At 40.6% G+C, this 24,712-nt stretch overlaps 1 protein-coding gene and 2 long non-coding RNA genes across 6 annotated transcripts in view; 1 reads left to right on the top strand and 2 right to left on the bottom strand.

Annotated features, from left to right (window-relative positions):
- Window positions 1–24,712, top strand: part of LOC145438166 (uncharacterized) — a 357,286-nt gene that overhangs the window by 77,929 nt on the left and 254,645 nt on the right. The gene's annotated exons all lie outside the window — the stretch shown is intronic.
- LOC145438169 (uncharacterized) overlaps window positions 1–24,712 on the bottom strand; it is a 373,612-nt gene that overhangs the window by 284,294 nt on the left and 64,606 nt on the right. The window lies entirely within an intron of this gene.
- Window positions 1–24,712, bottom strand: part of LOC145438144 (uncharacterized) — a 119,861-nt gene that overhangs the window by 84,383 nt on the left and 10,766 nt on the right. The window contains exons 6-11 of one of the 4 annotated variants that reach the window (XM_080315522.1): window positions 18,131–18,184; window positions 17,591–17,644; window positions 16,778–16,840; window positions 15,549–15,602; window positions 15,032–15,085; window positions 3,786–3,839 (exon numbers count right to left, since the gene is read on the bottom strand). In XM_080315522.1, the coding sequence (XP_080171648.1) occupies window positions 3,786–3,839; window positions 15,032–15,085; window positions 15,549–15,602; window positions 16,778–16,840; window positions 17,591–17,644; window positions 18,131–18,184 (333 nt within the window). The remainder of the gene's footprint in view (window positions 1–3,785; window positions 3,840–15,031; window positions 15,086–15,548; window positions 15,603–16,777; window positions 16,841–17,590; window positions 17,645–18,130; window positions 18,185–24,712) is intronic. The other 3 variants (XM_080315524.1, XM_080315523.1, XM_080315525.1) reach the window with 3 other exon arrangements.

Below are 24,712 nucleotides of genomic sequence, written 5' to 3'. Positions count from 1 at the left end.
CGATAAGAGAGCTAAGTAGCTAAATTATATGTAACAATAGCCCTTTATTTACCAGACCACGACCTGACATATCGATCTGGCCTTCCTAGTTCCGACACATGCTACCTTTTTTTATAACCTGTCCTTCTATGTTATCTTTCTTTACATTTCATTCAATGTGCATGCCTCCTTTTTACATCGCCTATGCCAGGTGGATGTCAGATATCGAAGACTACTCGCCAAGTCGTTTCGACACCTTCCTATCTTTCATTGTATCGCAGCATGTGGTGTATTGAAATGACGAAATTATTAGCAATAAATTGAATTGAATACCGTGCCGGTAGAAACTGCTTCCATAATGAAAGATGATGCGGGCCGCAAAATAAGGGTCTGCGGGCCATATGCAGCCCGCGGGCCGCGGGTTGAGAACCCCTGCTCTAGAGTTTTACTAATAATGAAGCGAAACTGACTCGTGACTTTCCGAATCTAAATTAAATACAAATTAGGTTAACAAATAATTCCGAGGCTTCGCGGATCGCAAGGGGTCCGCAGACCCCAGTTGAGAACCACCGATGCAGACGAACCACGGATACTCTAACATGCATGAATCGTTCAAACATTATATGAATCCCATCCTGTATAAATAATATGTGAATAAAAACACTAGAAGTATATCTCTTGTGCAGCAACTAATACCGAGATGTACTAACTTTCTCACTAGACGCTATTCTGATTACAAGCAAACACTATCTCACTACTAATAAACGGCTATCCGAAACGAAATAGAGTAGTCAAATAGCATATGTGTGCAACTGCGCATGCACTTAGTGAAGAATTCATTGGCTAGGACAGACCTGGGCAAAGTGCAGCCTGCGGGCCAAATGCGACCCGCGGAGCTATTCTGTGCGGCCCGCGAGTGGATGCTTGGAATTCAAAACATAAAATCTGCTTTTTGAATGTTGATGCGTGGACTAAAACCATGGGCTGTATTAACTGGACAGGAATTTCGCTTACTTTGAAGCCTCTTAATTATTACGCCACAATTACGCTGCCTACATAGGCTACCTCACATGCGTAATCCAGATTCAAAATAAAGTCAATTTAGCAAAGTATGAGTAGCAATTAATGTCACAAGAAATCAATCTTTCCATATAGTTTAGTTCAAACCTTCTTTGTTGCCATTGTCACATTACGCATTATACTGTCTGTGTTTCACTTGTTACGTGATACATTTCCAAATCCCTAGTTCGTAAAATGAGTCAATAAGTGTTCGGGATTACTATATGACTCATCAGTAGGGCGTTTTTTTTGACATGTCAAAATTGTAGCGTTTGTCAAAATTTGTCAAAATTGTTTACAAAGTCAAAATTTTTTTGACCTCTGCATTTCATTTGTATCGTAGATTTTGCAGTGTCGGTGAACTTATCATTTGATATTTAACAAGCTGTAGCCTACTTTATAGGCCTGCCGTTGTAAAAGGTCCATCGTCCGCTCATTGTGAATCATAAACGGTCAAATGAAACAAATAGGTTAACATGGTTTTATGGTCAACGCACCGCAATATCCTAACTGAAGCAAGACTGCTTGGGCATTGCATGGTTCTGATATCAAGAAGCGCAAGCTGAAAAATTGTGATGTAGACAACATTGTCAGATTGAAGCAACACGGTGTGTCACCAGCAGTGTACGCACAACTTCAGTGTTGTCAGCCAACAACTGTTGCTCTTGAACGTTCTTTCTCCATTCTTGGCAAGCTACCTAGTAAGAACAGACACTTTCTACACGATAAAGTAGGAAAGTATCTTTCGTTGTACTACAACAAATTTTAATTATTTCTACCATAATACGAGATGTAACTACTGCTGGAATTCTTTGCTGGGCCAGATTTCGTTAAAATACTAGTCAACTCTCCGGCTCAACTCCCGAAATACAGTTTTTCGTTCACATAATCCATTGGTTGGCTAAAGAAAAAGGACAAAATCTCACAAAGGAGGACGTTTGGGCGCCCTTAGAGGAGGACAAATCCTCTTAAAAGAGGAAGTATGGTAACCCTACCCATAAAGGATGAATGGGCATGGCAAAAAAGGAAGCCGAAAGCTGAAATTCAAAGAAGGTTTAGAGCACTAAATATTTGTATACTAGAGTCAGAGGTTAACGTTTTAGTTTGTGCCGGGCATGTCGCGGAGATTTAGCATTTTAATCAAAGTATAAGTCTTATGACAAAAACACGGAGACAGACACTTGGCCAAGGAATAGCGGATTTCAAAAAACTGCAAGCTTCGCTCAACCTGATGGCTATTTAAGCTTCACACTGCTCGAAAGGCGACCAAGACAATAAGCTTTGTTAGCCTACTATCGCAAATACACTTCAGTGCAGTGGTTCTCGAACCAAGCGGGGAGGTGTAAAAGCATCTGAAGGCTCGAGAAAACCGAGGTTCAATGAAAATATTTTTTCGCGCTACGCATGATTACCTCCCCTTCTCTTAGTTATTGCTCTATGTGTTGTCCGACTTTGATATTTCAGATTTTTTCCTTCAACAGACATCACCCACCATGCCATCCTATCCGTCGGGATTGCTAACATTCTGGTTGCTATTTTTATTATTTTGCGATACATGATAAGAGGGGTGCGAAATCTTTCACTGTCATTCAGGGAGGGCGTGCTTAAAACAGTTTGAGAACCTCTATCTTAGTGTCTTACTAGTAGAACGTGGATACGGGTTAAACGAGTGTTGAAAATGTATCATGTTTAACATTGTTTCGAATCATGACGGTAAATGGATATTTTCAATTAACCGTCAGTTTCTCATTACCTAACTTCAACACATTCACTGAGCAGCATTTATTAGGAATGTAATTTAGAAATAAAATAAAATTACGCTTCAAATACAACTAAAAATTTTCACTCGGCCCGCCAACGTATTTTCTATTTCTCATTTGCCCCGCGGAGAAAACTAATTGCCCAACCCTGGGCTAGGACTATACGTGCACTCTTTCCTAAACATTTGTTCGACCCAAAAGCCTTACGTATAAACATTTTTTATATTTTGACAAGTGGGAAGGAGCGTTTGGATATATTTGCATCAATTTTACAAGTGATGTTGTCACTTACAAAACCGTACGATATATACTGGTGTTACGGTACAATTGAAAAAATTGCATCAATGTGAGACTAATTTTGTATTGGTCACGTAGTTAGCAGTATTTTTCCTATATGCAACTGAATTGCGATTTGCAAATATTGTCCAATTTGATCAATATCGTTACCAATAACAGTAATTTTTTGTACATTCAAATCCTATTTTATTTCATATTGGTAAGTTTAGGAGACTTTTGTAATCACTTGTTTTCATATTGAAGAAGATGGAGTTGGAGTCGGAGTCAGGACCATGTTCACAAACTCCGACTTGGACTCCGGCAAGTTATTTCCTCACAACTCCGACTCCAAAGCGTGCCGAAAAGAAGTGGTGACTCCGACTCCATTGAGAGGAAAATTAGCGAAACTCTGACTCCGACTCCACAGCCCTGCCTCATAACTACCGCTAGGTTGAAAATCTGGGCAGCGTGGTGAGACATGTTGGTGGATAATTTTTAAATAATGAGTTGATGTCACGGACCCCAGTCTGATGTAGTGGTTATAGATGCTTTTTGACACGGCTCCCCTTGCCAAATGCAACGTATAGTCCACACTTATTCCGTTTTGAGTATTTTGGAATAATTTTGCCCGACTGTGGACTCATGATAATCGGTGATCCATTCAGTAATAAATGTAGATCCAAGTATTAATACAGAAACGTGAGCACTCACTTAGAGAAACATTTAATTGCAGCTCTGTCAATCTTTCATGAATTTCCCGAATCTCTGTAAACATAACAAAGAACGCTATAAAATGAAAAAGAATTCAGCGCATGGTTACTCAAAAACCGTTTTCTGTGTCAGCCATATGAAATAATGGTTTCCATAAAAATGTCGACTTATTATAACAATTATTATGGGACATGTTGAGTCAGGCAAAGCATTTTTATTTGTGTTTCAGCGATTTAATCAGCATCGTAGATTATTCATGTGACATGATTCGGGTGACACAATAAAAGCAAAATAAGTGATGAGATTCTAAAAGCGGTCTGTCGTCTCCAAAAATGTCGACGATTGTATTAAGCTGGCTTTCTTCCGTTTCCCAACTGACACCAAACAAGAACACCAAATGGACGAATCTATTATTTGATGACGTTAAAAAATCTCTCGAAACCCTGACAACATAATAGAATAATAAATATCAGCAAACCAGTACAACAACAACATCAAAACAGACGACCTCCATCGCGTCACTCCACATATAACTGCACGTGCACCGCAAAGTGCTCGAGGTCGCGAAGGGTGAGCCATAACGAAATAAACCACCGTCACATTGCCGGCCCTTAGACCAACTGGAAACCGTCATGGTCAACCACAGAAGGTCACAACAAATTGATGAGAGGTGGTTGCATAAAGGAATAAATCATATTGCGAAAAATAAATCAGGACAGTTATAAGCGACACAACTTACGAATGTTACGTTCGTAGGTTCCACATGCAGAACGAGCCCTAACTCTCCTGACTAAGCCAATACAGTCAGAGGACATGATTAGGAAATAATCAAGAGATTACCTTATTGACATGAGTAGGCTACCGTAGCGGCCAATTATTTTATGAACACAAAATTTTGCAATATCAGGAGCACAGGCGTCTCCAAAGATGTGAGAAGTCATCTGAAGTCAAATCTGCTGCCCATTGACATTTAAACATTCAAAATTGACATAATTCCGTAACGAGCGACGAATTGGGTATGAATATGATTATCAATTAGGATTAGCAAAATTGGCATTAAATGCAGAAAAATATCGTCTCATGAAATTTTCCGCAATAACAGAAGTCTTGTTATTGCAACCAAGGAAAATTAACGTCAGTAGAATACACACAATTTGTTCGAAGGGTTTTGTCGCAACCCTTAAAACAGCCAAGTTATCATAAATTAACGAATAAGAACTTGTTACTAATAATAAGGTGAAAATCATTTACATCAATAAATGGGTGGAAATGGGACACGGCCTTCAGGTGTCATTGTGCAACAATATCTGCACTTGGGGTAAGATTTACAATATCAGGAAAGTGACAAGTACATCATTCAAATTGATGCCAGTGCTTTAGCCGATTCCTTCAACGGATATGGGCACAAATTTATGCTGGCGGGGAAGGATGGCAGCGATATTCATCAAACAAGTCAGAGGTTCACCACTGATAACCAATTGGTTTAGGAAAAACAAAGTACACATGAAGTTGGCAGCCCCATAAATAAGGAATGCACATGTGATAAAACTGGTAGAAGCTACCAGACAGGTGATTATCATCAAAGGTGTGGACCGATGTGCCGGACAACTCATCTCGGCAATTGCAGAAGATAGAGTTGTAATTGTGTTGCTACTGGCAACAACAATCGATTTAGAATATACCAAACATTTGTATGCGTCATGTAATAAAGTGCCTTGAGCACAGCCACATCCATGAATTTTGCAATGGCATGTAGATGGGTAATAATTGTGATCATGTTCACAGAATAAACAATTACGACGTAACAGACTCTCTTCTACGAGCACATGAAGTTGCTGAGCTTGCATCTTTTGGAAATCTTCAAATTTGAAGAGAGGATGAAGGTCTTGAAACAGGATACATGATGAACGTAGCTTCATTTCAGCAACATATCGATGCACCGAGCTTGAATCCATAGATGTAGAATTCACCTCTATTGCAGTTTTGCGCGGATTCTTCGAGTACATCTTGTGCAGTACGTTTAGATCAACATCTTCGGGTTCAAGTGAAGAATCAGATTCATTGTTGACCGGACCAAATGGTGACCGAGTCAATGTTGTCTTCTTCTTGACAAATTCAACGAAATCGTTGGAATTTGGATTAACACTGGCTTCTTCCTGGTGAATTACAAGAGATGAAGGTGGAATAACGGGACACTGAGCAGGCTGCAGCAGTTCACAATTGTGAGCGCTAACTGTGGCAGGGTGCGGAGTACTATCAATGGACATTTCACAAGTGTGAAAGCCTCGATTAAAGTTGGTCGCATCAGCCGCCCCATTACGGGGAATCCTTGGAGGCTGACCGAACCAAGTATGTGATATAAGTGACTGCGAAGCCAGCCCATTACTGGTGGTCGAGTATTGAGAAGTAGAGGACCATTTTGGTTGCACAGCCGGCCTATTATAGGCTTCTGAGTACTGGCAACTGAATGGCAAATCTGGTCGCACAGCCGGCCCATTACAGGGGGCTGAGTACCGGTAATAGGATGTCTTTTCTGATAACGAACATCCTATAACACACGTAGTAGGGCAAGTTGCAAAAATTTGACATTGCGTGGGAATGGCCAGAGTATTGAGAAAGTCTTCTGTGAGTGGTTTATAATTAATAGCATCGCCAACTGGCAGTTCTTTGTTATGGGCGTCATTACTATCCAAGCCGCAGAAACCTTTATGACTGGTCACAAAAGCTAATGATCCAAATTGTGACGATACTGTTGATTTATACCGTTCCAGTTTTGACTGAGCACTGAAAAGCTCCCGTTCCAACCTTTTCAAATTGTCTTCCCCTTGCGTCCACAATGTCTGTAAGTTGTCAAGTGACGTACTTACACTTTCAGCAGTAATAAGTTTACGGAATGTGTCATCAGCAATATTCTTTGTATATTGACATAGGTCATGAAATGACAAAATTCTTTCTAATATCAATTCGGCATGGACACTGCCATCGGTTATCTTTCCTTTGATACCGGTAGTAAGATTGTTCAACTGGGTATTTACCAGTGTTGGGATCAAGTCACTACCTTCGAGTCACGAGTCATCTCGAGTCATTGCACATTTTGACTCGAGTCAAGTCAAGTCAATCGATTTTCGAAGGCGACTCGAGTCAAGTCAAGTCACTCGTTTTTTGGAGGTGACTCGAGTCAAGTCGAGTCAAGTCAAGTCAAGTCACGAGTCAAGTCACAATTCAAGTCAAATTGAATTTTCGAAGTATGAGTGATGATTTAAAGTCATTACATTTGGCTAGATGTGTGAAAGACAGATTGATTGTCCATATATCTTGAATCAAATAACAAGTGTGTAGTTAAATATACATGCAAAAGGCGTTGTATCGCTCATCCACGCGTAGAGCTGCTAATAAAATACGTGTGCAAAAATAGATGATCGAATACGAAGCGCCGAGAAGTTGAAACACATTGATTTGGTACAATTCACTACCCATCTACACGTCCGTGAGAATAGAAACGCATAAACTATATTCGTTCGATTCAAATCATACAAGAGGGCTGGTTAAGGTGGATACTGGACAGCGCGATGTAAGCACTGGGCCGTCTCAGAAACAGAGATACGTTGCTATTAGATTATTCTACTGCTAGTACCTAAACGTAAGCTGTCATCATTTCGTTTTCGGTCAATTTCTTTGTGATGTAACAAGGAGGATCAGTGAAAGGTACAATCATAATGAATGACTGGTCGCTCTCACAATTAAACAACACCAGCGTATCGCGAACAATCCGGACATAAACAAGATACAGAGATTTAATCGTCACCGTTTAGTTGATGACTTGAAATTGACTCGTAAATTTTGCTCCGAGTCACGAGTCAATCCACATTTCTGAAGCCCCGAGTCAAGTCAAGTCAAGTCAAGTCATTTTTGCAAAGTGACTTGAGTCAAGTCAAGTCATACGGAAATGTTGACTCGAGTCATCCCAACACTGGTATTTACTCGATAGAATGTCTCGTCGAGACTGTCTTTTGCAGACAGAACAGTTCGGGGAGTAGCTCCGCTCAAACATTCAGTAAAATAGGCATCGGCAGCGTGGAAGTCTCTTGCTAAACCGGCCAAAATATTGTCAGTGGCTTGCATATCGAAGCCACTGAGTGAAATCGCCTGATCGGCATCAAGGTCTTTTCTTGGACCAATAGTAATGTCATTGACTTGCGCATCGAAGTCTTTGACTCTTGATTGGAGCATTTGTAAAGTAGGCAACACTCGATTTTTTAACCTTTGTCGTCTTCAAAAATGTCGACGATTGTATTAAGCTGGCTTTCTTCTGTTTCCCAACTGACACCAAACAAGAACACCAAATGGACGAATCTATTATTTGATGACGTTAAAAAATCTCTCGAAACCCTGACAACATAATAGAATAACAAATATCAGCAAACCAGTACAACAACAACATCAAAACAGACGACCTCCATCGCGTCACTCCACATATAACTGCACGTGCACCGCAAAGTGCTCGAGGTGGCGAAGGGTGAGCCATAACGAAATAAATGACCGTCACAGGTCGGAATTGGCCAAATCCTAAATCACAGATTCCCAAACTGTGTCCCGCGGCACACTAGTGTTCCACTACAGATTTTCAGATATGCCGCGAATATTTTCGTCATTTTGGAAAAAAACTTGATGAAGGCGCGCTAACTGCTTTATGGCGAATATATTAGCATATTCGAGCGACCATTACGATGGAACCAATCATGGCATTGCCGATGAGTTCGGTATTGGCCACGTCATAATTGGACTGCTATGTATTATATCTGTAATTCGTTTCACACTCCTGATGAGCCAATTCATGAGCGGAAATTCACTCCGCAAAGCGTGAGCACACTGCCTGAACTTCATCATGCAAGGTAATATTAGTTCTCAGGATTTGTTGTTCACAACATGGGTAATTAATCAATTTAGATTTTAGATTTTGGAAGCGGTGAACCAAGCAATCTTTCTGGAGAAGATAAGCTCATTTATTTACAAAACGTTCCGTTTTTTTTAAAACGCTTTCTCCGCAATAATGGATCAGTTATGGCTTTCTCCTTCCACAACCTATTCCATTGCTATTTGCATCTCCATAACTATGTGATTATGTGAACATAGCTTTCATGTTTAGATTGAAATTAAAAGCTGTACAGTACACGAGAGAGACAGCCTGGAATTGACGACGAAGTGCGGGTATGTCCTTCGTATAAATAAATATGGCTACCGCATTATGAATGATTTATTTCGTCAAAAAGCAACATTCTGGTAAGTGTGCAGCTAGTGTTCTATATATCTTTTAGTGTGCCACAAGTCAAAAAGATTGAGAACCACTTCCCTAAATACATAATATTGAATTTACCACCTCTTGCTCATTAGATAATATTTTATGTGTATTTGAAATTGGAAATTTCATATATACGCTTTATGCAATTTATCTTGACCGCTACTCTACCGCTAGTAATAGGGCATTATATTTCATGTAAATTTTGAGTTATTTGCTTCATTCGCGTCACAAGTCAATAGCGATGAGACGCATATGAATATTTATAAATGTTTACGTTGTGCATAAGTACAATTTTTAGGCTTGAGAACTTCTTTTTTGACAAACATGAAGATCGCGCATCATAACCGAGAACGACATTAGATTTCTTCATTTTGTCGATTATGTATTTATGCGCAGTGTAAATGCAGTAAAACTACGATTTACTTCCTACCAAGTGAAATATTCAAGGGTACAGTAATTCTGGACTTTTTAGAGGTTTAAGTATATTCTAAACTAGAGTCAATCTGGCAAAACTAATGTGATATTCGTAATCAGCGACCTTGGAAACCCCAGAAACGAATCCTACATGTTCTTCAAAAAAAAAATGAATTTCATTTTGTTGACCGGTGAAATCGGTGTTTGCATTGAATTATAATTATAATATTATGATGATGTATAATCATACACGGTTGTTATTAGGAAGGGCTGTTCTAATGTGTATACTGAAAAAATAAATGTGCAGGACTTATTTACCAATTGCGGAGTGTCGAGTCCGAGTCACGGTATTATGACCAATGTTCCCTCTAAGCTGCGCACGTACGCAATTGTGCAGTGCTGACAAGGTCTCTGCGCACATAAATTTTACGCTGCGCACAAAAAATCTGAAGTAGTGACCATTTTTAGTCGTTACGCGCTGTTGTCCAAGAGACCGTGCAGTGAGTTGGTGAGTGCGCGCAGACTCGTGAAAAATTAGAGGGAACATTGATTATGACTCGAGTACGAGTCCAAGACATTGTGTTGACTGCTTAGTTTCCAGTTAAAGTCTTTTAAAACCACTTTTTTATAACTCCGTTTGGTGATATCGAATGATTCGCATTTATAATATATTAATTTTCCTCACTTTTAGCAGTTTCTGGTTGTGATTTCAAGTAACAATACCAACAGACGAAATCCCAAGAGTGTGATTACTTTACTATTCTTCGAAATACATTCTATCAAAATACACCGACCCAAACTCTGTCAACAACGGGAGTTCGTGTACCTCCTGAAAATAGTACATTGAACGCTCTCTCATTCAGAATTTCATGCTGGTGACGTCATATTTTGTGATACGACTGTTGATATATAACGTTCTTTCCAATTCTCTACTAATTGCTGATGATTACCCCTGACGAGTGTCAGCCTAGGCCGGAATTGGTCTTCGCTGGTTGGCCAATACCTTCGGTATTGATATGTCCGGTCGTCGAGAGGGTAGGCACTGAATAGTCACATCCTTGCAATTTGACTACACAGTAGTACAAATGCGACCCCCAGAGAAAAATGATGCGCCCCAATGTGTAATGAAGTGCTTCAGACGTGTTTCATAGAGAAGCGTTGCGTAAAACTGCTGCCTGTGCGTTATCTATGCCATGCCCGTAAAACGTAGCATACTAATATTAAAATGTATTCTCAGTGATTTGTGGGGCTTGGGTCGAGAGATGCCATTAGAACACATATTTAGGTCGCGGTCTAAAACGTTTAAGAACCAATGTTCTAACAAATCCAAGGATATTGGATGTTTTAAAGCTCGTAATATCTTCCGGGCGATTTATATTGTATAGCTAATACATGCAACTAAGTGTGTACGCCTGTGTTAATGACATATATGCATAGGGCCTTATTTTTTTACATGGGGTGGCGAGATGAAAATGGGGAGGGGTTTGAAATTGTTTTAAATTTACCAAGTTAGCATCAATTTATTACTTTTAAGCACATGCGTGAATGCCTATAATACATGGATGGGACAAGCTTCATCGTGTTGACGTATTTACGCGTGTAAGTCCGCGTAAGCTTGCAGCGAGTCCAGCGGTTACTTAGCGATTCCTCGATCTCGCTCCAGTATCAACAATTAACTATTCACCAATACGCACGCGCGAACAATTGAATCCGCAACTCGGTGACGACGAACAATTTCACAAATTGCTACGACTGAAGTCTGCCGTGGAATCAGTGCTGTAATGGCACCGATTCCAGGTGATTCAGGCCTGTCGTATCTTTTGATAACTCGGCCTTAACACACACCTTCTGATGTTTTAGTATTAGCGCTAATCAATTACGTCCGTTCTAGTCTGTTTGTGGCAAATTGCGCAGATTCAAAGTTATTCAATTTCTCGCAGTCAATCTTAAGCCAGTATGACGTAACAATTGCATAAGTAGAGATAGCAGGCAAATCATGCGAGGCCTGAAGCAGTCGCTATAGTTTAGGCCAGCGAAGTTATGACATGCGCCAGTCCTGCTGTAGACTCGATAGTTCAGGCTGGTGACGACATCAGGCCTAGCCTGGTGCACCTGATAGTTAATGCCAGCGATGATAGCGTGCAGGCCTGCATGCGTACATCAGATGTCAATGACCCATTTCTCATACAAATGATTCTCGCTAATTTGGAGTACGCAGCATCGATAATACGAATTAATGAATTGGCATTTCAAAAGGACGGGGTTTCTAGTTGTAAATGAGAAACTCACTGGCTACACACCTAGGGTTTTAATACCGACAACGCGCAGGTTACTTTCAGCCCGGGGCCTACGGCCTACGTAGGTCCCGATCAGCCAGTCGAATGTGATCGCGAAATGGTGCGATTTTAATTATCCAGGTGTTACTGTAGCAAGAGCAATGTGGGCGCACTTCGCAACCTTTTCAATAGAAATACAAATCCCGGTGGTTTGAAATTCGATCCGCGATATGGTTGCTCCCAATAGAGTCCGCCCAGCAATGAAGTTTATTTGTTCCCGCTCATACTAACCAAATAAATTCAGAATTTGCGCCACGAGAATCTCTTGTTGCATCAATACTTGACAACGTAATTCAACGCCGTGCACTGCACAATGAGCAGTATTAATAACAAATCAAACACTGACAAGTGACAGCGAGGGAATGCGAGTGTATAAATCAGACAAGAATTAGTAGCCTACAGATGATAGCAAACGAGAAAGCGCACATCTAATCAGTAATTCCTCGACTTGCGTACAGCACGATGGGATCCGAGTCTGACATCGCGACAATTGTTCGCTCGTTATAACGACGTTTGAGCTGCATTGCTGCATTTCCCGATAAGACTTAGCAAGGCTTTGTTAGAGTAATGAATATGCGCACTTTGCGCAGGAATGACTTCAATTCACAGACATACACAAGCGCACTGTCGTATTTCGTGCTCCAATTAAAAAGACTCACGAAACTAACTCAAGAATTATGTTGTAAACGAACATGCGCGCAAATACAATTTAATTGAGGGAAGTAGAACGTGAATTTGGTCGAGAGAGGAGACAGTGTTTCTCAGCGCGCGCTGTCGAAATCGACGTCGTAAACGAGATCGCTTCGATTGTATGATTACTAGGGCAAGTTTTTGCAACTTTTGCAACTCTTGCAATTTTTTCGGGTATGCGGCATACCCACTATTCCGTTAGTCATGAAACTCCCTGAACTAACTGGTAAATTGTGCGAACCCCTATGTTAAATAAAAATGTAACCATGATCGATTGAATAGCGAAGGAAGAAACGCAGCAAGCAGACACCATGCAAATTTTAAACTGCTGGAACCATTCGAGTATCTCATACCCTTATGATTTCAAAAAATTGTATAAATGCAACTTCTGCAACTTTTGTTAAAATTAAAAAAATAAATGCAACTTTCTCAGGTTTTTAGTGCAACAAAAACTTGCCCTAATGATTACTAATCACGGATTACAATTTATTGGGGCGTTTTCAGCACTATATTCGTTGTCGCCGAAGAAGCTGCTTATTCAATTATACGCGTGCGTATAGTTGTCTTTTATGCGATATCACGGATTAGCTAATTGACAGCGCAGACGGCGGGTGTTTAAGCATTCAGTATGGGGTGGCCGCCACCCCATAATTCCATCATGGGGTGGCTGCGCCACCCTGCCACCCCGTAACTCGGCGCCTATGCATATATGCATCTAGTATATAATTGTTTAGTTCCGTATATTGAACGTGCACATTAACGTGCCGCTAAGACTGAGCGATGTTGTACATTTTTGTATGAATTTGTATGCAAATGCCTGTTATATGTGTGTCGCGCAAAACCTCTGCTATGATAAGCGCGACTTTAACGATTTTAGTACTAATATTAATACATGTAGTGTATTACGCTCTTGATGTTGTGTGATTGCGGGTCAGCACACTAAATATTCATAAACGGAAAGCTGGATATTTCGAGCAAACTTTTTTCATCAAAGCAAATGAAATTTTCGATATTGCCATACCAAGCTGCATGCTCGTGTAATGTTGATTATTTTTATACTGCCAGTGCCATGCATAGAGTGGCCCGAAGTGGAAATGCTGATAATTTCCACGAAAAATGTTATAATGACATTTAAAAATTGTAATATATGAAAAGGTTCGCAGTGCAGAACCTATCAAGGCTCGTTTGTAAATGTGAACCTCTAAATATCCAAGGTTCACATACTTAACGCGGCTAAATTACGATAGGCACTGCGGCAGCGTTTTATGTATCGCAAACTATCAACGGCTCAACCACTATCATAAAAGAATCGAGTTCCTTCACTGCAGAATTGGTGGGAATAATATAAGCCCTACAGTGGGCTTTTGAAAACAGCAATTCCGCATACTAATACTCGTGGACTGTTTGAGCACAATTCACGAGATTGACAATATTTATGGGCGATCACATCACCTCGTCGCATCAATTTTACAGACGATCCATCGGATATCGGAGGCAGGATACGAGATCGCTATTGCTTGGATACCTGGTCATTATCAAATTCTCGGGAATGAAAAGGCAGATGAATTGGCCAGACAAAGAGCGAGTCAAACCAATTTCCAAACGAATGAATCCAAACCTTCCGTACGAGACATCGCTACTTCGCGTCGGAAGGCGTGCGTCGAACTATTGAAAAATCGATATTCAAAATCGGACAAGTCACAGCAATATAAGGAATGTTTTCGAGCCGTTTACCATAGAGCAGACGTGAATGGACTACCGAAAATGTATAAAGCGATTTTGTACCGACTACAAACCGGACATTGCGGATCGCAAGCGCACCTGTTCAAATTGGGAATAGCAGATTCAGTCAATTGCTCAACATGCCGTCAAAAAGAGAGTGTTGGCCATCATTTATTGACATGTCGAAATTGCAGACACCAGAGAAGATTTATCGAGGACACGTGTCGGAGAAAGAATATCGATCCCACCGTAACGAACTTGTTGACTGACGCGCATATTTTTCCATAAGTTGTGGATTTTGTTCTCGCTACGAAGCCATACATTTGAGTTTAAATTTTGTAATGTAATGCCCACCCCTAGATATGTAATGTTTTTTTTTAGGATATTGCGAACAAAAACACTTGCGTTATAATCGCCAATCAAATAATAATCAACAACAACAACACAAAACGCGAACTTGAACTTCACGTTCACACCATCCATAGTGTATATATATACTACATCCAATGCAGCTTTACCTTGCTATTGAAAATGCCAACATGGTTCCATCTCTGATCGACTTAGTTAAGTTGTCCAATACATATACATTATACATAGTTTCACCAATGAATAAGTGAATATACATGCAGCAACGGTCTCAGCATTCATGAATATCATTGAAAATACCAATCAATCGATAAATTATTTCACAGTTTCCTTTACTCATCGTGACGCCAGGAGAGGCATCACTTGCATATCTTGTTGGATACCATTTTACTTTGAAATACGTGACTATGATAACGTACCTTCCTCAATTGCGTTTAGCGAATGTCGAAGACTTTTATTCAGGTCTGAAATATCTGAATGAAAAAAACATATAAAAATTTCATGGGATTTTCTTCCATCTTTAATCTTCTAATTATTACGTCAAGTTCTTGTTAGATTAAAATCGTCAGAAAGATGCACTTAATTTTACCAACAGTTGCAGTAAAAAGTTGCATTTATAATTTTTTAGAATTATCAGGGTATGAGATACTCGGCGAGTTCCGCTGTAAAACCCAACATTTTAAGATTTGCAGGATATCAGCAACATATTGAACATTCATTCAAATGGTTTCGTTCCTTTAACACACTGTTACGCATAGTTCACTTTTTCTGCAACGGTCTCAAAAGTCATTTATGCATATAATTGAAAATACCAATATCTGAATCAAGTATTTCACAGTTTCCTTTACTCATCCTGACGGCAGGTGAGGCACGGCATCACTTGCCTATCTTGTTGGATACTATGTTACTATGAACTACGTGACTATGATACCGTACCTTCCTCAATTATGTTCTGCGAATGTCGGAGACTTTTATTCATGTCAGAAATATCTGAATGAAAAAACAGATATAAATTTCCTCGAATTTTCTTACATCTTTAATCTTCTAACTATTAGGGCAAGTTTCTGTTACATTAAAATCACGAGAAAGTCGCACTTAATTTTAACAACAGTTGCTGTGAAAATTTGCATTTATAATTTTTTAGAATCATTAGGGTATGAGATAGGTTACTCGAAGAGTTCCGCTGTATAACCAAGCAGTTGGAGATTTGCAAGATATCAGCACCATACATTCAAATGGTTTCGTTCTTTTAATACTCTAATTATGCACTGCTCATTTTTATGCACCAGTAATCTAACAGATATCCATCTAGTTGGTTGTGTATGTGACAGATTGTTGTTGTTTTGACGCAGGGAAAATTTGGGGTTCCTTGAAGGCTTGCAGATTAGCGTAAGTGTTCCACAGATAACTTACCGGTATTTATATTTCTTTAATAAAATATGATTGTTTTTTGTTGTAGCCATGCTCGGCTCCCATGTTAGAGAACACAGCGTTGTACTGACGTAAAGTTTTGAAAACGTGGTTGCTGAAAGTGTGGCATATTTTGTTCTCGATATTGCATTATTGCGGCCCTCGGCCTCTACGAAACTTGAGAAGTCGCCGGCGACCCGTTTTGCATTGGCAACCCCTGGACTACATTATTAGTGTGCCATAGTTTGCAGCATTACCACACTAATGTGTAGTATTTCAAACAATCAGCTAATATTGTGAAGTTGCTTTAAAATTAAAAACGACGGTACTGCGCTACATCAGCTTTTGGTAACGCTTTGTAGTCACTTTAAGATTTTAATAAGAATAATCACGGCATTGTGATACGATAATGACCTAATATCCGGGATACAGGGAACGGGATATCCAGGGGTCCTCCCCAACACCAGCCGCACACTGCTGTCGCGAATGACGGACATTTTGGAATGGATTTGGGTGTGTGTACTGTCCGGCCGATTCAGGTTAGATCCTATAAATATGAGAATTTATTACCGAATTCAGAATTACACGTGATTTTCCGTAAATTAATAATTAATTGAAATATATTGACCTGACGTAGAACTCTCTGCTTCATAAGAGAAATATTATTCTATATTACTTGACTATAATTTTAACCAAAAGTCTAGTAGGCAAGGCTATGTAATTCAATTTGGAAATTTGATGTTTAGATATTTTACTTTTCGGTATAGTATTTGAAAACCGTTGGAGTCCTGCGATATGCTTCTTATTGTCCGTGATATCTGAAATGTGATTAAAACGCATTAGATTATTTGGATAACAGTAGACTTTTTTAATATTTGTAGCACAATGTACGGAAGTCAACGGGTAAATCATTGGTTATTTTTTTATTTATTTCGATACATTTCAACAAACCAAGATCTGCATAACGTCTGCAATCGTTACTAGAGCTGGACAAATTTTGTACCTGAGAGATTCGATGCTGAAACAAGTATTAGGCTTTGAGTAGGCTATTCTAGTATCTCTCCCTATGACGTCACAAGATTATGAATGATTCGGAAAGTTCAAATACGTAACTTCTACGCGACCGCAAAGAATATAATGCCAGCTTGACATCATATTAAACATTATTTGGTATTTTTTTCGATCAGACCTATTTCATTTCACTTTTTGACGATGCTGTAGGCTGATCACGACTCCACAGATATGTTATTTCCACTAACACGCGTAGCTTTGTACCCAGCAACCGAGTTTTACAACCTTACACGGAGGAAACTAGTGTAACGAATCTTATTCTTTTAATTCTATAAATTTTAGCATTCGAAAATATCACCTCTCACTACTCGATTCGAATCATTACAATTAATACTACATGCAGACTAGGGTACACGAATATAGTGCCCAACTCTCATCGTGACATTTGGAACGGAAACTTCGAAAGGTTTTCGCAAATATTAACTGGAATCCGCCCATTTAACACTCGATACGAACATACGTTTAAGCAGATAATTCCGAATTCGTAAGTTACGTACCTTCCTCAATTTTGTTCTGGGAATAGCGTAGACTTTTATTCAGTTCTGAAATATCTGAATAAAGAAAACACATTCCTGGTGCTTGCATTACCACTTATTTTCCTCGTTCCACGAGCTAAGAAGGGATATTGGGTATGTCTATTTATATTACTGCGTGAGTCTTCATGAAGTCGAAATATACATAAACTTCAGTACTGGGAAATCATTGCGAGTTTGCACACGCCCTTCAATCAGTTCAATGGACTCTCGATATGAACTTTCGTCTATGCCAGTGTTTCCCAAACTTTTTTAGCTGGCGTGACATGGACAAGAAATTAAATATAAGCGCCTTACCCTTCCGCGCCACTCTAGTACCCAAATTATAGCCAACGCCCCCCAATCGCCCATGTCATGGCCAGTGTCTCCTTTCCTCTCAACAGCTAGCCCCAGGCGCGATCGCTCTTATACTATGGGGATCACTGGCTAAGCAGATAATTTCGAATTTATACGGAACCATCATGATAGGACATCAGCAAATGTGTTCTTGGCTATGTTACGTACCTTCCTCCATTATGTTCTGGGAATAGCGTAGATTTTTATTCAGTTTTGAAATATCTGAATGAAGAAAACACATAAACACATTTCTGTGGCTGGCATTACCACATTTTTTCCGTTCCAAGAACTAAGAAGGCCTAGTGCAGTGTTGGAATCAAGTCACTACCTTCGAGTCAGGAGAAATCTCGGGTTATTGCATATTTTGACTCGAGTCAAGTCAAGTCAAGACAATCAATTTTTGTAGGTGACCGGACTCAAGTAAACTCGTTCGTTTATTGGAAGTGACTCGAGTCAAGTCAAGTCACGAGTCTTTACCATCCACACATCCGTGAGAATATAAACGCATAAACTATATTCGCTCGATTAAAATGATACAAGAGGATTGGTAAAGGTGAGGTATTGCGGACTGTAAGCACTGAGCCATCTAAGAAACATAGATATACGTAGCTATTGGATTAATCTACTACGACAACGTAAGCTGTGATCAGTTCGTTTGTGGTCAATTTATTTGTGATTATTGGAGGTTCAGTAAAACGTACCGTCAGTCAGTGAGTGACTGGTTGCTTTCACAAGTGTCACTGACGTATCGCGAAAAATCCGAACATACACAAGATACAGTGATTTAATCGACACAGTTTACTTGATGACTTCAAATTTACTCGTAAATTTTGCTCCGGGTCATGAGTCAATTCACATTTCTGATGTGCCGAGCAGGGCTGTGGAGTTGAAGTCGGATTTTCGCTATATTTTCCCTAATGGAGTCGGAATCGAGGTCCAAATTATTTTTTCAGCTGTCCTTGGAGTCGGAGTGGGAGTCGTGAAGAAATACTTGCTGGAGTCGGGGTCGGAGTTTGTGAAAATGCACCTGACTCCAACTCCAACTTGTTTAACATGAAAGCGATTGCTTTTAAAGGTCCCTTAAAACTATTCCTAATGAATAAAATAGGATTTGTCTGTACCAGCAGTCACTGTTATTAGTACCGATATTGATAAAATTGGACATTATTTGCAAATTGCAATTTAGTTGCAAGATGCATTGCAAGATGTATCTTCGTCAATGACGCATAATTGCCGATGCATTCACATATTGGTGCAGTCGGTGGGAAAATCTACCGACTCCACAGCCCAGATGGCGACTCAAGTCAGGTCAATTCATTTTCGCAAAGTGTCTCGAGTCAAGTCAAGCCATATGAAAATGTTGCCTCGAGTCGTCCCAACACCGACCTATTGGTACAGGCTATATCTTTATGTGATACCGCGCGAGTTTTATGTCTTCGAAGTATACAAACTCTGCATCCATACCAACCATCTTTTTTAGGGATTCCGATGATATCGATGGTGCATTCTGCGCAGTGGCGGCTCGTCCTATAGGGCAACTGGGGCATTGCCCCACCTAAAATTCTGTTCAATAACAATTCTTTACCATTTATAGACGCACCGAAATCACAGCGAAAATCGTATTCTTCTTGTCCTTTCGCTTGTAAATGGCCATGTATAGCGAAGTCTCTGCGAAAATCGAATTCTCTTCGTGTTTTCGCTTTGCGAATGCCTCGCCGGGGCATGCCCCGGTAGCGCTCATAACAAGCTTTCATTGTCTATTCTCTCAAAGCCGCGCACAATAAAGAAACGGTGATTTACTCTCTCCTATTCATAAAATTACCGAGCAACCGGAGCAACATAGCGTAGTTGCCCTTAAGGTGTGATGTAACAATCGTATCTATATCTGAACTCGGTTTCCGTCATATGCGTTGAGTCGATCTTTGCTGGTGTAGGTCGATTTTGATGGTGTTTCACTCCATGATAATTCTTGAAACTTGGTATGTCATGTCGTGATGGTGGTATTTAACACTGTCCCAAGTTTCAGGGTTTCTACTCAAAGTTTAGGGTAGTAATTCCGTTTCCGAAGTTGAGTGTGTGCTGATCCGTCATGTATCGCAAACAGATTTTACTCAAAAGCCGGTATTAGCAGTGGCGGCTCGTCCTATAGGGGAACTGGGGCATTGCCCCACCTAATATTCTGTTCAATAACAATTCTTTACCATTTATAGACGCACACCAATCTATATATACCGAAATCACAGCGAAAATCGTATTCTTCTTGTCCTTTCGCTTGTAAATGCCCAATTGTCCATATATAGCGAAGTCTCTGCGAAAATCGAATTCTCTTCGTGTTTTCGCTTTGCGAATGCCTAGCCGGGGCATGCCCCGGTAGCGCTCATAACAAGCTTTCACTGTCTATTCTCTCAAAGCCGCGCACAATAAAGAAACGGTGATTTACTCTCTCCTATTCGTAAAATGGCCGAGCAAGCGGGGCAAATATGCCTAGTCGCCCCTGAGGTGTGATGTAACAATCGTATCTATATCTGAACTCGATTACCGTAATATGCGTTTAGTCGACCGTTGCTGGTATAGGTCGATTTTGATGGTGTTTCACTCCATGAAAACTCTTGAAACTTGGTATGTCATGTCGTGATGGTGGTATTTAACACTGCCCCAAGTTTCAGGGTTTTTACTTAAAGTTTAGGGTAGTAATTCCGTTTCCGAAGTTGAGTGTGTGCTGATCCGTCATGTATCGCAAACAGATTTTACTCAAAAGCCGGTATTGGTATCCATTGATTTTGACGATGTTCAATACTGAGATCGGTTATGAAATTTGGCACGGTAAGTCTTAATGTTAGTATCGAATGCTGTACCAAGTTTTAAGTTTGTCACTGAACTGTGTTAGTGGTAATTTCGTTTCCTAATTCGAGTGAGAGCTGACTCGTCATTTATCGCTAACAGATTATACGCAAAGCCGGTATTGGTATCTATTGATTTTAACGATGCTCCTTACCTAGATCCGTCTTAAGCTTTTGCACGGTATGTCTTGGTTTTAGTATCGAACGCTGTGCCAAGTGTCAAGGTTGACACTCAGTGATTAGGGCAGTAATTTCGTTATCAAGGTCGAGTATGGTAGAGATGTGCTCCGATCTGACACTTTAGCATACGACGCATTGCGGATTTCACGCAAAAGCCGGTGTATCTGCGGTAACGTTAACTGAGATGATGATATCATTCTCAGTTTGCATTCAAATATTTCCTTTGATATTATATTCTCCAATGTCAATTTCACCGTGAAATTGTGGCCTTCAAGCCATTTGCTCACAACCCCCCGCTGTCAAGCGCGATAGCTATTTCGTTTTCGATGGCGGCTAACAGCTGATCACTTGATCAGCCTATTCCTCAGTAAATTTTGCGCGAAATTCGGTGTTGGTCTGTTCGCAATAATTTTGACAGTGTACCATACCGAAAAGGGCCATGAGACCACTTCTCGATGATGTCATGTAACAGTGTACTAAGTTTAAAGCTTTCATCCACGTATTTATTCGGAAATATATTTTCCAAAGGCGATTTCGCAGCAGACCCATATACAGTAATAAAGCCGTATGTGTCGTGTTACAGTCTCCAGTTTCAAGGCCAAAATCTCCTATGCTGTAACGCAGTGGTTCTTAACCTTTTTTCTTCCAGCGCCTCCTTTCAAAAATTATCGTGCTCCAGCGCCCCCCAACTTCATATTGTAAGGAATGTAATAAAGACAATGAGTAAGAGGGAGGGCCGTAATAGCACTTCGTCAACCCCCCTAAAAACGATTGCATTGCGCACCCATAGCGTGATAAACTGAACCTCTGATGGCTTCGCCCCCACGAGCCCCATATCGTGATTTTGATGGTCAGCAAAGTTTGTGTGGCCTTGTCGCCCTAGGTACCAAAATTTTCTATAATGCATGAATGGAAAGGTGGATTTACATATACAACTCGCTATAAACTTTTTATCCTCTCAGCCTACGTAATCAGATTTACCAGTAGCACTGAGTGAGCAGTTGTATAGGAAAATGAAGGGCACGTAATTAATAATTAAACATATTCGGGCGTGCCCGCAGGTACAATTATTCGTTACCAGGGCCGTAACAGCACTTCGTCAGCCCCCCTCCAAACAAAAAACGTTGGTCCAGGGCCCCCATCGGGTGATAAACCAAACTTCCGTGAGACTTCACTCCTAGACCTCCATTAGGCTGTCCGCTATTGGCTGATAGCCTATTAAGGATCTACATTGGGTGTCTATTTACTGAGGCAGCTATGCACGCCTAGTCGCGCGAAGCGCGAAAAATTTCACTAATTAATGAATTAATTGGCTAATATCATCGGGAATCGCATGTAAATTGAGAATAATATTTATCCTCTCTCTGCTCATGTAAACACATTTACCGGTAGAGCTGAGTGAGGTGCAATGTTCCCTATAAGCTGCACACGTGCGCAGTGCTGACACGGTCTCTGCGCACAGTAAATCTAGCCTACGTTGCGCACAACAAATCCGAAGGTATTACCTTTTTTTTAGTCGTTACGCACTGTTATCCAAGGATCAGCGCAGTGAGTTGTTGAGTGTGCGCAGACTCATCAAAACTTGAAGCGAACATTGTGAGGTTTCTTGAAAACTGTAGGGCCCGTTACTAATAATTAAACATGTTCGGGCGGGCGAGCCCGTTGGTATGACTTCGTTGCATGATGTTATTTCGTGCCCCCCTGTCTGCAATATCAAAAAATATAGAATCGCTCAACGGGGATATCGCCCAACAGGAATATCCCTGTCGCCCAATCGTACTAAACTAAAAGACGCACCAATTTCAGATTGGTATTTCCTCACTGATATAAATTTTTCCCTGTCAGATGGAATTCGTCTTCTGGGGTTCAGATTGCCAAGACAGGAACATTCGGTGTCAGTCATTTAGGCACCCATGGACAATCAAACCTATATGTATTTGGCAGGGCCGTAACAGCACTTCGTCAGCCCCCCCCCAAAACGTTGGAAAACGCCATTGTGACGTCATCCTAATAAAAAGTCGCTTGCAGCCCTTGCCCAACCACCCGATATTGTCACGAGCCGCCACTGGGTATTAGTGTCCATTGATTTTGACGATGTTACATACCGAGATCGGTCATGACATTTGGTACGGTGAGTCTTAATGTTAGTATCGAACGCTGTACCAAGTTTTAAGTTTGTCACTGAACTATGTTAGTGGTAATTTCGTTTCCCAAGTCGAGTGAGAGCTGACTCGTCATTTATCGCAAACATATTTTACGCAAAGCCGGTATTGGTCTCCATTGATTTTAACGATGCTCCTTAGCTAGATCCGTCATGAGCTTTTGCATGGTATGTCTTGGTTTTAGTATCGAACGCTGTGCCAAGTCTCAAGGTTGGTACTCCAAGATTCGGGCAGCAATTTCGTTATCAAGGTCGAGTATGGTAGAGATGTGCGCTGATCTGACACTTAGCCTACCTAACGCATTGCGGATTTCACGCAAAAGCCGGTGTATCTGTGTTAACGCTAACTTTGTTCCATACTGAGATAGTTGATGAGATGATGATATCATGAAACGGTTTACTAACATCCTCGGTTTGCATTCAAATATTTAGTTTTATTTTGTATTCTTCAATGTCAATTTCACCGTACAATTGTGGCCTTCAGGCCATGTGCTTACAATTACAACCCCTGTCAAGCGCGATAGCTGTTTCGTTTTCGATGGCGGCTAACAGCTGATCGCTTGATCAGCCTATTCCTCAGTAAATTTTACGCAAAATTCGAAGTTGGTCTGTTCGTATTAATTTTGACAGTGTACCATACCGAAAACGGTCATGAGGCTACTTTTCGATGATTTCATGTAACAGTGTCCAAGTTTTCGGCTTTCAATCACGTATTTATTCGGTAATATATTTTCCAAGGCCAAAATCTCCTATGCTGTACCGGGACCGAATTTCCGAGGCCGCTATCCGTAGTTCTTCAGAATGATGTTTTGGATTCAATATGACATGTCCAATCTATGAGATAACAATTGCGTATGTGTCCGAACTCGTTGACCTTTCCAGTTTGGCTTACGCAATCTCTCGAGTTATAGTCATTTCCATTTCTGCAGATAATTAGTCAGGTGTAGTGCGAACATGAACCGTGTCGAATCTTTGTTCCGCTTGCCGTTTACGCAGTTACCACACTTCAAGTCACAGCTCACCAGCAGACCTCTCGCGGCACATACGTTAAAATCACTGTTGTCGTTCGTGTTACTATAGAAATTAAACATGGAACGGCAACGACCGATTTTGCAGCTTCGTTCCGCTTCGCAGAGGCTGGAGAGGAGAGTGGTTTTGCGTAAGCGACTGTAGGATTTCTGGCAATCCAAAAGCTATCTTCCCGAGCCCAGAAATTATTGAATCTGGTCTTGATCGAAAGCTACTGTTGCACCGATTCCGAAAATATAAATTACAATAATGATCAGGCACTGATCCACCTAGAATCCGTCCTCAAAGTCGAAATATCGGCATTGTTCGAACAATCGGAGAGTCGCAACGGGTCATTGTTACGGTCATTGTGTTGCGGTTATCCGATTGTTCTAAACAATGCCGATATTTCAGACTTGGAGGACAGATTCTAGGTGGATCAGTGCCTGATCATTATTTAAATTTATATTTTCGGAATCGGTGCAACAATAGCTTTCGATCAAGACCAGATTCAATAATTTCTGGGCTCGGGAAGATAGCTTTTGGATTGCCAGAAATCCT

This window comes from Botryllus schlosseri, chromosome 4 (genome assembly GCF_051294905.1).
Source record: "Botryllus schlosseri isolate E-star chromosome 4, Bs_hap1, whole genome shotgun sequence".
Classification (NCBI taxonomy): Eukaryota; Metazoa; Chordata; class Ascidiacea; order Stolidobranchia; family Styelidae; genus Botryllus; species Botryllus schlosseri.
Note: the sequence above shows the minus strand (reverse complement) of the source record. Positions and strands in the feature narration are given on the sequence as shown.